The sequence below is a fragment of the Paramisgurnus dabryanus genome, chromosome 7, assembly GCF_030506205.2.
Source record: "Paramisgurnus dabryanus chromosome 7, PD_genome_1.1, whole genome shotgun sequence".
NCBI classification, from domain to species: domain Eukaryota; kingdom Metazoa; phylum Chordata; class Actinopteri; order Cypriniformes; family Cobitidae; genus Paramisgurnus; species Paramisgurnus dabryanus.
Genome location: NC_133343.1, coordinates 15,494,399 through 15,509,619, shown reverse-complemented (window position 1 = coordinate 15,509,619; position 15,221 = coordinate 15,494,399). Strand labels below are relative to the sequence as shown.

At 35.5% G+C, this 15,221-nt stretch overlaps 1 protein-coding gene across 1 annotated transcript; it reads right to left on the bottom strand.

The window, feature by feature from the left end:
• Nucleotides 1-1,345: 1,345 nt before the first annotated feature.
• LOC135734381 (uncharacterized) lies at nt 1,346-7,417 on the bottom strand (the record flags this gene model as incomplete). Its single annotated transcript, XM_065253255.1, has 5 exons — nt 1,346-1,400; nt 5,478-5,630; nt 6,048-6,213; nt 6,351-6,420; nt 6,542-7,417. Coding segments are annotated over 5 exons (1,320 nt in total), but the record flags the coding sequence as incomplete, so codon positions are not given.
• Between the last annotated feature and the right edge of the window lie 7,804 nt (nt 7,418-15,221).

Genomic DNA, 15,221 nt, shown 5'->3' with positions numbered 1-15,221 from the left:
TGTAAAGAATTGTTTCCATACACTAATGAAGCAAAACCAAAAACATAATACAACAATGTCATCATACTTATTTACAATAACACTGAAAACAATACACCACTGAATTCTATTAACAAGCACCATTAATGTAATTTAAGACACGCATGATACTTGACCATAACTAGAATAGCTAACACACCTAATCATAAATACATTTCTACCATGATGAAATGTTACACATCATCCCTGCTGAAAAAAACAATAAAACCATTACAGAAAATTATAATGGTTTCCATTAATATATCAATAGATACCATTAGCTTTTACCATTAAAACCACTACACTGTATTGTGTTTTGGGCTATATTCCATTAGAACCAATACATCTTCCATTAGAACCAATACATACCAGAGACCAATAAAAACCAATACACTGTAGTGTGTTTTGGGCCATATTCCATTAGAACCAATAAAATTCCTAATAAAACCAATAGAATTTATGTGATGATGTCTTTTGTGTTTTTAGCAAGGATGTTATATTTAGAGAGTAACTAAACCCCTGGTTAGAGCCTGACTCCGCCCACTGGCAATATTTGAATATTGAAATGAAATGCAAGAAAAGTGGGCAGATCCCAACAGAGATAGAGGGGACGAACTAAGTGTGTGGTGAGATCGTAACAAGGGCGTGGTGAGCTTGAACCTGCTTACGTCACGAGTCATTTTTTGGACCCAACATCCAATAGGAAAATTCAACTGCAGTAGCCACCGTTTAACCTGAAGAGGGCAGCACTGAGACGTTTTTACACCATATATTGTATTATTGAAACACTTTATATCAAAATGTCAAAAAACTTACTAAAATCAATGAACAGCACTGATAAAGCATCATTCTTACATATCGTTAACTAAAAAAAGTTGGTTTAGGGTTTAGTTACTCTTTAAATAATATTACTACAATATACTAGGAGTGCACGATAAAGATTGGCCGATCATTAATGCGCATCTCGTCAGTAAAACCTTTTCTCCAATCAGCAATATATTCCATCATGTGCATGATTTTACATTGAGCAGCTCTCACTACACAGAGCTGCTGTTAACTGACAAGCTGCGCAAATGCTGATAATGAACGTGGATTTGCCAACTTGTCACTTGACAGGAACTCCTGAAAATTAGGCAGATATCCACCTGTTTCTCGAACACGGAAGTAAGTGATGTGACGTATTTCCTTTCCGATCTGATATTTCCGTTTTAATAGCCAGCCGATAGAGGGGCGTATTGGGAGCACACATAAAACATGGATTTAAACAGTTTATATTTACTACACCTGCCATGTAAGAACCAGTGTGAAAATGAAATTAAGAAGTGGCTTAATACATGAAGATACATTCAATCATTTCTTGTTGTTGATTGGAGGTGATGGGTCTACAATGCACAAATATAAAAGCAGAGACATACCAGTATCATGTACCAGGACTTGTTTATGGCAATTTGCAACACGTTGAGCTTCTCCTGGTCTGACACAGTCAGCAGTATCTTTTTCAATCAACACATTGTAAGTTATTTGAACAAACCCTAATAAACATATTAAACTACTCCATGTATTGAGTATTGTTTTTACTTTATGAAAATATTATTACATCGATTCTTACGCAGGTGGAGACATTACCTTATGAAATTATTTGCTTACTTTTTAAAGTATTTGCTTTTTGATTTAAAACATAACGAAAGTATGCCGAAACAAATTATGAACTATTATAAACATTAAAGGCCCTTTAAGCTAATCTGTGTGACTTCCCTTCCTGTTGACGTTCGAAGTGTTGTCAAACTAAACGGAGGATAGCTAACTCCTTCCCTCCCTATCCCTTCCATGCTTTCTGAACGAGTCATGAATGCACCCAACCCCCACTCACAAATCCTTCTTGTCATTTATTGGCTGGAACACTTTGTTATCTTTCGTGGTGGTAGGTTTGATTGTTTTTGATGCAGTTTGTAAAGCCTGGGCTTTCTGCAGGGACCACATTTTTTTACAGTGCGTTTAGAGGGCAGGCAGCTAGATGTTTACTGTATGAAACAAAAAATGTTTTATGGCCTATAACATGTGAATTCGCTTATTGCACCTTTAACTAAGCAGATTAAATATATTGTATATATTCTGTACTATAATTACATTTGTATTAATATATAGTTGCAGAATAAATAAATAAGCTAAATCAGCAAATTTTTATCAGCATAATATTAGTTGTTTTTAAATAATTATTGTATTTATTGTTTACACGTAGTTTCTATGAAAAGTTTTACTGGATAGATTTGTAAATACAAATCATGAGTGCATGTGCGTCACATACACATTCAGCTCTTGTGCATGGGGTTAAAACAAATGTTTTGTTGAGATTTACTGCGTTTGTATTAGCTATAATGGCAAACCCTAACTGCACAAATTATGTTGGTCTTATTGGATTTAATAATAAACATTTAACAGCCAGTCAAAACGGAACACTTGTGTCCTACGCAATAGACTACCATTAGCTTTATTGGCTCACCGGAAGTCATAAACCGGAATGCACAAAGATGGCAGCACCCGCATTTACATCAAGAAACAGGTGGATACACCTCCAACACTGTGCAACAGTGAAAAGAGCCCGACCAGTGTTGTGATAAATTTGATTCATGTGAAAAACATGTTCCAATGGGCAGCAGGATACATGCATATTCATAACTTCGCTCCTCGTGGGAACAAGCGATTGGATTGCAAATTGTAGTTTATTTTCAGCTCTTTTTTATATTTCTGCAAGGTAACAAAGCCGGACATCATATGGTTTGTTTAGATGTAATTATTTACACATCAACAAAAAAATTACCTATACTTCGGTTCCTAAAATGCTACTGTCATGGTCAAGATCATACTATAGCTGCATTAAATCTTCATTATGACACCCACAATATAAAACCACGAAACCAATAAGATTTAGGCTATAGAGGGTTTTGACCGATTTCACGATCTGGGCGGTAACCCGGATGCGCGGCCATTGTGGAGGCACTCGCTGTAAAGAACTGAACTGAGTACAATGGAGTATTGTGCGCTTTGAATACTTTAAGTGAATTTACACATGTCTAAACAACCGAAAACACGTCCAAGATGCAAAGGCATATAGGGAAGGACCTGGACCACAAGAAAAGGCACGATATTTCGAGAAATAACAATTTATAGGCGGGGCAGATCCCTACGAGTTAGCTCCCTCTTCTTGGACCAGTAACAACCCGGCGATTCTTCCTTCAGTTGCATATCCCGATAGTCAACTACCTGGTTTTCATGCCGAGCCCATGTGTCAATGTCAGCTTTCTTTATATAGCAAATTTAAAATAGTCAGTGTCCTACCAAAGTGCTTTACAGTCAAATAAGCACACAGTAAAACAATGGAAGCGATAATTGTTTTTACCATTTTACTATTAAAAATATTATTATCATTACAATAGAAAATTTGTTATGAGCAATTAAGCAAACTGGCATTAAGGCATTGCAGTGCAAATTTTTGTTGTGTTTAAGTACATTTTGTGCAAACACTAAAAGTATGTACATATTAAATACTCTTTAAATAAAGCAAAACCACTAAAAGCATACTTGTTTTATACTTTATGTACTTCAATCATATTTCTAATACAATACTACTCTTTTTCCTGAGCTTTGCCAACCACAAGCGCCTCCTCTGATAACTTCTTGCATGCCTTTCCCTGGTTTTTAATAACTTTTGCAAGTCGATAATATTCCAAATGTTTTACTCAATCTGTCTTATTGGCACAACCTCAAACACGGCAATAATTAACCATTTTCCTTGACGACGTTCGGGATATACATCAGGGCCTGTGCTCTGTTGTGATACGGAGTGCCTCCAATATGGAGTCTTCCGCCCTGATGACACGTCGTGAAAACCCTCTATACACGAGTAAGAAAAACAAATGCATTCGCACAACTGACAACCTAAACACTAAAAATATTTACATCACGATGGAATATGCACACATAATGTATAGCATTGTGTGTTCTGTTTTTATAAATGATGATTTCTCAAACTACTACAAATATATACAGCGGCGTAATGCTTTATGAATAACGCAAGGAGTAAAAATAGGACTCATATTCAAGTACAAACAACTCTTTTATGAGCTAATTTGCAAAAATAACCATAGAAACACATCTTTTAGATATAAAATACTTGAAATAATTCCGAAATATTATCCATGATCAATTATTCGACACGAATTAATAACATAACGCAACCGAAACAACAACCATATCTTACCGTCTTGAAGATAAGGACAAAATGGCGTCTACTAAACGAGAAAGGTGCTCTTTGCAAACACGTCGCAGCGCCCCTAGTGTTTATGCCCGACACCGTATTTTAATAACTTAATATACCGCAACATTTATTAGATCACTCTAACACAAACATGACTTACTTACGCCTATTACACTAGTATTGCAACATTAGACAAATTGTATCATACACTGTAACGAATTTGCCTGTAGATTTTACAGTAAGTACCTGGCAAAAAAGTTGCCAGTAAAATCTTGTAAAGTCTTGTGAATTTGCTTTTAATAACTGTAAAAATAAATTACAGTATAATACTGGATTTCGTTTACAGGTTATTGTTGTACATAAATTACAGCTAAGTATTAGGTTTTTATATTAAAACAACACTTTATTGTAATTTAGTTTACAACATTATCTTGTTTTCTTTTCAAATTACAGATATTACCTGGCAACTAGAGTTGCCAGGTAATATCTGTAAATTCCTCACAATACAATATGTTATTGTAGAATCTTTTTTACAACAATATATTGTGTTTTGAAATAATTACATCTTTTTGCTGCCAACTCAAGTTACCAGCAAAGATCTGTAAATATTTTACAATACATTATGTTGTTGTAAAAAATAAATAGTTCATTTTGTTTTTTTAAATTTGCATCTTTGCTGATGCCTATTGTAAAGTGTTTTAAATAAGACCAGGCTTGTTTTTAATCCAAACATCATGCATCAGATTCTCTTCAACTGTCAAATAAAACCATAGTCAAAGATGCAATATCATACAATTTTATTATTAAAACGCAATACAGTGTTACATTACTGTACATTTTCAAAAGGTCTTTTTTAACAGCATATTCTATTCATTTTCTTAACATTCAATAAAATTCAGAATAATGCTATAACATGAGTAAAACACCTAAAAGTCAATAATTTAGTGAACTGATTTTTAATTTGACTTGTGAAGAGCATTTTGGGGAACCATCTGCATTACTTTGAGCAATTAGGTTGTAATAAACCAACATTTCTGCAATAGAAACTTCAAATTTGTCAGAAGACAACATGAGGGTTAAAGACCCAATTTCAAATCAGGAACTTGATGACAAAAACTGTTCAACAACAAAATAATGATGAAATACTAGTTTTACCATTAGAACAATGGCCATTCATATTGTAAGGAAGTCATTTGAGACTTACAATTGAAGCCATTCAAAATCAATCAGTCGCTTGAGTAGAGAGGAGACGTGAGGGTTAACGCAGTTGTTCTTTTTCTCCTGTACCTTCCCGCTTTTATGGCTTAACACCTTTGTTGTCTTGGTCCCACTGGAGGGGTTCAGTCCAATGAAGCATCTGAAATCACAAAAATCACATGAAAATAAACTTTATGAAAAAGTGCCTTAACTGCTCTACAAAAGAGTGCAAAAGAGTGTTTTTTTTTCAAACTAACAAAGCAGTTTATTTACCTAAATGCTCAGTTTACCCCAATGCTTTTCAAAAATCTAAAGATCTATTTGATTATATACTTTTCAAAATATAAAATCAAATAGATCTTTATTGTCAATGTTTGAATGTTACAATGAATTGGTTCTGCAATGATATAAAGCATTTGGGTAAATAACTGATAACTTAACCCTATTTATCAACTAAAAATCGTGTTAAAGGGATTTCCTGTAAGTACACTTAAAGCAAAATCAAATCTCTGTTACTCATAATAGCAAACTTTACAAAATAATGATCAACCGCATTCTACTTAAAGCACATAGTTACCTTTGAATGAACTCCAGTGTGCAAGATGCTTGCTCCTGGTACACCAGATTAAAGTTGTAGTAGGTAGAAAACAAAGCTGCCATTCCAGCCACGAAGTTGGGATGTGGAGGCACAACCACCTGACCCTCGATGCTCAGCATCCAAACACTTGCTGTGAGCAATTCACCTAAGCATAAACAAATGGTTTATATGCAAAAAATATCTGTTGCCTTCCACATAAACATATCCACGTTAAACTAATGTGTGTCCTTCATAGCCTCTGTCTTTGCAATGCTTTACAACTCATTACAAAAAATAGACTACCTAAGACAATTAGTCTTGGAGAGTCAGGAAGCTGAAGTGTTTTCTCAACATCTGTTGCTGTTGCCAACACCTAAAAGACAAAGAAAAATGGATTCAAATGTACAGTAATTTTTTATACCAATTATGTTATATAATTATGTCATATCAATTTTGAAAGCTTCATAATATAATAATAATAATATCACACTTGCATCTGCCTGCAGAAAGAGTCCCTCGGATGTTTCTTTAAAGTGTGCCATAAGCAGGAGAATTATGACTGGCCATGGATCGCACTTTTCTTCTCTATTGTACATCCCTAGGATCCGCTTCACCTCATCTGCATTAGTCCCTGCTGGCTTCTGTTCGAAAAACTGAATAATCAGCTTCCCCTTTTTTTCCATAGCTTCGTCCATCTTATCCAGGACAACAATGTCTGTGAATAATTTGAAATGGCTGTACAGCTCTTTCGGTGTGAAAAGATAGGGCCACTCATTTTTCAGCTCAGCAATTGAAGGAGGTGGGCTGGCATTGATGGCTTTTCTTTGAAGGAAGTAGGTTGTTTCCATTAACTTACTCAAATATCCCCTGTCTGCACCAGCTGGACCCTCAACACGGTATAGGTCTTTCATTTCACTCTGCTTCTCTTTGAGGCTCTCTTCAGTTTCTCCTTGTGGACAGTCAGGCTGCCATCTCACGCAACCATATTGGTCAACTGGTCCTCTAGGCATGTCTGCAGCTGAATTTGGAACCCGTTTCAGCATCCTTCGTCTTGAGAGAACACTTCCACGATTAACATGTTCTACTCGTGTTTTTAGTTGACTCAAGAGGGATCCATAGCCACTTCCAATTACAGTGCCATCTCTCATGACATCAGCAAAGCTTCCAGGATGCTGCTTTACAATCATCTTGGCCACTGTCAGGCACTGAGATTTTGACGGATTTAATTCAGTCAGCCTCATTTCATTTATGATGATTCGTACCATTTCCCTGCGGTCTTTAGCAGTTGGACGTTTCCCCTGTGCAATGGCGGTCTTGATACCAGCAGGCATTTGGTTCCATGGAACTATGAAGTTCTCAGGCCAGGCATTTAAATCCAAAGTCTTACTGGAGCTATTACTGCTAGGCAGGCTTGGAGTGGTGGAGGTGTCTGTAAATTCAGAAGATAGAGACTCTTCTGTAGTGGGGCTAAAGAAAATCTCAGATGGTTCTACGGGAGTCAGTGTCAAACATGTTGTTTTCTCTACGAGAAAAAAAGAAGAGAAAGAACATTCTGTTAGAATAGCACCACTAAATACAATACCATTCAACAAAATTATAAATAACATGTATAGTGTATAAAAGTAACCAGCTTTTAACTTAATAAAGGACTGTTTTAAAGACTTTGTAAACATTATCTAAGACATACCTTCGTTTTGCCATGCATTTAGAAGCTTCCGACACTGAATAGGTGAAATGTTGTCAGGGAGGTCCTCCTCTTTGATGAACTGAAGATCAGATCTGGTTTCCACTCCAATAGTTTGCAACTTATTGAGGATGGACTGAAGTTTATCCTCTGGTAGGCTAGGTAGCACTGCCAACACCGCTTGTCTAATGTCCTCCCCGAGTGCTGCCATTTCACTCTTTGAGGGAATGATGAAATATTATAACTGATGTGCAATTCAGCTTGTACCCCATTAGTGGATAATAATCAAGAAGGTTGTCTTGTTTAACACACATGTAGTTTGAGTCATGGTCTGTTAGACTGTGAATACCCAAACCAACAAGTTCCAGAGCCTTCTGCCTCCCCACAATAAAATAGGCAACATCACTATGATGGATCAAAATCAACATAATCTCACCGACGTGAAGGCCCTCATCATCTCGTTGTAGAACCACATGCATTCCTTTTTTGTACTTTGTCCCTTTGACAGTGACAGCATTAGTCACCACAGTAGTGTCATGGGAAAAGTTATATGGTGCAGTTGCTGCCTTGATTGTCTCATTATAGTCACCAACATAGAATGCTGTTCCTTTCTCAACCTGGACGACAGGAGGAAAAAGACTGCCAGCACTTAAGTATGCTTGAAGGAGTTGGTGTCGCTCTGCTAGAGTACCACACAGGTTCTTAAAGTTGTGCAGTTTTCTGGCACACTGTTTAAAGAAAGTATGCTTACTTTCAAATCTCAACGTCCAAAGACGGATGAGAGGTCCAAACTTAAGTATGAGCTCAGGATAGTGACAAAGATAATGGTGCTTTGGTTTAAGTGGGTGGTCAGGAAAAAGTTCAACTCTGGACTGGATGTATTCCTCAATGAGGACATTCAAGTAAGCAATCTGATCTGCAGTAATTGCTGGTGCACATACATAAGCGACTATCTCTCTCAAGAGCAAAATCAACTTCCAAACATCATTTTCGCAAGGATTTTTGATCCTGTCCCCAATTAACAGAGGCAGTACTCTCAACAGGTACCAATTCTGGACGGCATGACCACTTAACTTCTCACTACCTGGGCTGAATTCAGGAGGTTTGTCATCTGCTTCATTTCCAAGGTAGGTAAACTGACCTATACTTCTATTCAAATCCACATAAGTGAACTGGTTTTCCTGTTTTACCAAGTGGTTGATGCACAACGGCACGTCAACAGAAACAATGCCCTCAAAAAGATCATGTCCGAGGCATGGTGGAAGACCAGGCTGGCAAACATGAAAGTAACGTAGCTGGTTGAATATGGAGTCAAACTTTATGCCACACAGCGATTCTGTGTTTGTGTCTCCTAATTCGTGTACATGCTCCTGATATGACTGTTTTGTTCTATTTGAACCAGCAGACAATGGACTTGACTGAAATGTTTGTCTGTCTATATCACAAAACCTACAAAAAAAGGAACTCTTGCTGAAATTTTCCACAAAGCCACCAATACAATGAGAACCAAGATTATCTCCTGCTATAGCACATACACAACCTCGAATAACTATGCCATTCTTCAAAACAATACCACTGTCCTCAAGATCCTTGAGATCTTTTATCAGTGGACTGAAAATCATGTCCTGTCCGAAAAACTTGAAGTATTTTTCCCTGCAGAGAAGGACAAGCTGCATATGATCAATATTTGATCTGTTGTAGGGCAATATGTCTCCAAGTGTCAGATAGACTGCCAGTACCTTGTGTTTTTTTCGGCCTGACCCTAGCGGATTGACAACCTCAAAAGCATCTTGATAAAGGATCAAGGCTAATGATGATGTTTTACTTTTAAGCAATACATTTTCAGTGGTATTCTGTCCATCCCATACATCCTCAAACACATCATGGGTAGAGATGCGAGAATGGGTCATTTCATACTGCTTTTTGAAAGCCTCAGACTCAAATAAGGAACTAAGAGTTTCCTTTATTGGCACATACTGTGCAAAGCATTCCTTTCCTGACTCATTTGTACCCAAGTACAGGGGCAAAGGTTCAACATAATTAAAGCTATTTTTAAACAACGACTTGCGACGCTGATCAGTACGTAAAATGCTGTTGCCCTTTTTTAATATGTCCTCTTTTGTGAGATCCTCAATGACATTTGTAATAGTCATGTCTGGAACCCCAAGCACAGACAATTTCTCTTTCAGTTTTGAAAAGAGATGCGACTGAGCAACATCATGTACTTCTTGGACCTCTTCAATGATAGTCTGAATGACTGATGCTGGTAAAAGTAGCTTAGCCTGAAGCTTCAAGTAAAACATAGACAAGTTCTTTAAAAAGAGATCTTCATCCACACTATCATCAAGTCCCCCTGTCTCCAGCTCTTCATCATTCTCAGTAAGAGAGGTGGAGGGCTGAGTCAGAGGTTGGGACAGGTTTTCAAACTGTCCTTCTTGGGATTGTTGTTGAAACACAGCCTCATGTACATGTTCAACTGAACTGTCTTTGTGCATTCTCGAAATATGAGATGCAAATGTGGATTTTACATTAAATGTTTTCTCACAACCCTTAAAAGGACATGTTATTTTCCTGCCCTCTTGTATATGGCCTTTCAAATGACTAAGAAGCTCCTTGAGATTTGTAGATGTAATCTGACAAAATTCAATCTGACAAATCAGTGTTGTTCCGATTTGTTCAACCCTAGCATTTCGGTGAGTCGTATACCCCTTATGATCCCTGTATAGATGAGACTTGAAGGCTGCAAATTTTCTGAATGCACGGGTACAATCAGGTACACCACAGGTAAAAAGGCAGTTCGGTGCATTACTGTGAAGTTTCATATGTTGAGTAAAACTTATTATAGTTTTACTCTCATAGGCACACTGTTTGCAGTGATACATTGCTGGTGTAAGAAAAACAAAAAGACAGAAAACAGAAAAAGGTAATGAAGGTTGTGCCCAAAGAAAACAACCCCCCCCACACACACAGCTTTAACCACTTATGTGCCATTAATTATATAAACAACACTGAAGACTAGTGCTTCTCTACCCACACCCAAACTGTCACATATATAAATTTCACAGAACATTATTACATGATCATGCATAATCACATAAATCACAAATGTTTTTACCTGAAATTCGTCTTCAGTCATGTATGTTGTTGATCACAGTGCAGCGATGGCACTATTTTTAGGATGTTTCTCCTCCCTGTAGCTATTGGCTAAACAATGAAAAAGTTGAAAAACACATGTTATATTGGCTTAGCTTCACATTTGGTTACTAATAGGTTGGGCACATTTAAACTGCTTACCCAACGTTAATGATGCCTAGTATAACATGAACTAAAATCTAACCCAATATCAGCAAAACAACTAACTATCGCAATTATGGAACGTCTACATTTTTTGACACTGTGATTCTGCTGGTTAATTAAATTAAATGCAATAAATTAATTATTATTATTAACCTGTTTTAATAAAATGTATATATTAATACGTTCAGGGATTAATTATAATTGAAAGTGTTGAAGATAGCATTTCCCATCAGATTTTTATATTAACAACAAAAAGAAAACGACACTAAGTCAGTGGTATTACCATAATTCATAATAAATTCAATGTGCCTTGAGTCCAAATCTTGTTCTTTGTATAAATCAATCCAGTATGAGATAACACATTCAATTGTACATTATAAACATGCATGAACATTAAAATCTTACATATTACACAGCGTGATGCATTTTAAAGCCTTAAAGTTGTTGGAGGCAGTGTAAAACATGTTAACAAGGCACATATCAGCAGCCATACTAATCTTCCTTTATTAATAGATTTTATTTGTCAGAAAACATTGTTGATAAACTACATAACATTACTACTTACACATATTGTGTGATAAATATTGTAAATCAATGCGTTTCTTGACTATTAGTTAATAAAAAAAAATCAAACTCAATTTCAATGGCTCACTGCCTCCAGGAACTAACCGAAGTCTCCATATATCACGTGACGGCCGAGCCAGAGCCCGTCTAGGAGAAGCCTGCTAACTCCGAATTAAAAATCAAAATTTTGCTTGTCGTTCCACTGGGGGCGCTCACCCGGAGTGCAAAATGAATGGGAGTCTATGGAGCTAGACGGCTAAACTTGTCTATTTCACCTGATTGCCGTTGAGAAATCTCTGATTTGATTTTAGGTTTTGTAAGTTCAATATGGGTTATAGGTCGAAAGTGGAATGAACGAGTACTTATGTGCTTTCGATTTCTTACAGGTTCAGTTGTTGTTGCCCATAACACGCTAGCATTCTGCTAATGAATGCTGATTCAATGACGTCATTGATATTTTAAAAGTCTTTTTAAAGCAAACAAGTGACTCTAAAAAATCTAACACTCAGCGATGTGTAATTTCTTTGCATTATCTTTCAAAAACAACATTCAAATTACTAGACAAAAAATTATATCATGAGAAAAGTGGGTTTTGAGGGGTATAGCTCCATAGAGCTCCATTCATTCTGCACTCGTCACGTGGGCGCCTTCACATGGAACCAGAGTGGAACTGCAACAAGTTCAGAACTCAGAAGTCTTGAAAATCACCCTCATCCTGGCCCAAACCATGAAAAGACCTACTTTCACTAAACTATTTAAAGTATAAGCCCCAAAATAAAAGTATTGTTTACATGCATACACGTTTGTTCTTCTTATTATTTCTCCTTAAAACGTCACACAAAGATCGTTAGATTCGCTATCTTATTGGCTACACTTTCTGTCTATCAATATTTTTCATGAAGTCATTGGAGGAACGAGTGAGTCAGATGACGTCACGATATTTGACAGCGCTGTTTGGATATTATGTATGATACTCCCGCCTACTTTTTAGAAACAAAGTTTAAAAACGGGTTTGAAATCTGATGTAAACAATGGACAGTTTATCTATATTTCACGGATTATACGCATTTGTGGGCAAAAATTATCATTGGAAGTATTCTATATGCTGTTTTTCATGAGTTATTCACACATCTAAAACAGACTGGATTCGATTCGCTATCGTTATTTCAACACAAAGGTAAGACGTCCCGTTTATATTCTGCATGTAGTCAATGGACTTCTGTCACAAAATAACGTTACTACATTTATCATGCATCTGTATCTCAAAACAGAGACCATACACTGATGCTAAACCCGTTGACCTTTTAAACGATGTAATGTTAAAATTATTCATGTTTGTAGACCGTAGTAGGCTATATAGATATTGTTAGCAGCGTTAAAAAAACTGACGTCATCCCGCCGCCGAGCTAGTGCGCGTCAAGAGGTTTTAATGAGAGTGAGCCATCTCTATTATTCGTTAGAACGACGAAAAAATGTATTACAGTCAAACATAGCTAAATAAAACATTGTAACGTTACTTACCAAAGACCTGACCGTTTAGTGTTCTACTTCTGCTGCATGCCTGAGTGACTTTAACGCACAGACATTGAAGTCCACTAACTTACAAACCTATAACGTTACGCTTAGTTCAAAATTAAATATAAATATTAAAACCGTTAACATTAAAGTTATACCCACTATAAATTTACTTTATTTAAACCACTAAACTGCTTCACCTGGGATTGCTTGTTCAAAATTTTTTCGAAAAAGTCTCCAGCCATATAAATTAACTTTATTGTGGGGCTTGTACTCAACTGATACACTGTAAAATTAGGTTATTTCAACCAACATTAACAATTTATAATAGTATACTTACATATTGTGGATGAGTGGCGTGGCAACGTGACTGCTCCTCTGCAATCCGACATAAAATGGTGGCAAGCTGCCTCGTGCAATGCATTCAACAGTGAATAACTGTAATATTGCATAATTTACAATCAAGCGCAAAATATGCCTGTAATTTATTGTGGGAAAAAGCTGTCAACTTCTGTAATAGTTTTTTGACCCACAATGCATTGCAATGTACAGCTAAACTTTGTAAAATGACAGAACAAGAAGTTTCTGTAAAATTTTGCTGTAGAAATTACAGAAATTTGTTACAGTGTATGTTTCAACTTAAAATAAATTGACATAACAAAATAAAGGCAAACAAATCCTTTTTGACTAAAAAGTTATTTCCCATGCAATACAGACAAGATGGTATTTCTTTTTTTTTTCTTAAACAATTCTACCTTGCTTTACTGATCCAACCCAGATTTTATATTAATTTAACAATTTTACTTGGCCAGATCTGCACCCTATACTCTACACTATGGTATCAGAACAGCTGCATACATTACTAACAAATTGTAATCCATTACTGATTCCAAATTACATGACAAAATTATACTAATATTTTTTTAAATTATGATCCATTACAGAATCTAATAGGCTACATTACACATTTTAGGTAATGTTCCCTGACTTGTTTAGTCCATGGTACCATAATGATGTAAAAATAAACGAGTAAGAAAATATATTCCATTTGTTGTTATTAATGACATGAAGTGTATTAAACATTATAATTACTTCAAGAGTTCCAAAACGTATTTCATTATAACCAGGATTAGTTTAATAAAAAGCCAACAATTAATCTAAACATAAATCATGTAAAATTTAAATTAAAGATTTAAAATAACAATAAAATTAAAAAGCTACCTAAAAAAGAAAACATTTCATGTTTAATTGCATATCAAATGACCATTAACCAATGTCAGAGAAATATAATCATGCAAATGTTATACTAAATTATTTAAATAATTATTTTACAAAGGTACCCTTCATTATAAATTCACTTTTTCACTTGATGTGTAATGTTGCTGTTTATACATAAAGAACACCTGCAAAGTTCAATGCAGAGGAAGATCTTTTCTTTTACCTTTCCTCACAAAGGTTCGCTTAGGGCCCCCCAGCATCTAGAACTGGCACTGGGTTCAGATTACAAAAAGTCCAAACTCAAAAGGTATCAGCATTGTTTATTTAAAGTCTAAATTTAACATTCCACAAAATTTGCATAAGACATAATAATAAAAAAAATGTTCAATGTAGTATACATTTAAACATATAACATTATACCATATATAATATAACAAATTATATTCAAACATACATTATGTCTAATAATGTAGTAACTATAAAAAATCACTGCCATAAAGTACAGCAAACACAATCAACTGGTTATATTTTTTTTCTTTTGAAAAAAGTAAACTACACAAAATTTGCTTAAAACATAACATGTTAAAATATGAAATATTAAATATTACAACTGTAACAAAATAAATTATACTATATATTATACTAGACAGTCATGCTCAAAATTATTCATACCCTTTGTAAATATGACCAAAGAAGGCTGTGAAAATAAATCTGCATCGTTAATACTTTTGATCTTTTACTTAAAAAATCTACAAAAATCCAACCTTTCATTGGAGAATATAAATTTAAAATGGGGGAAAATCTCATTATGAGAGAAATATTTTTCTCTAATACACACTGCTCACAATTAATCATACCCTTTTATTCAATTATTTTTGCAACCTCCTTTTCCCAAT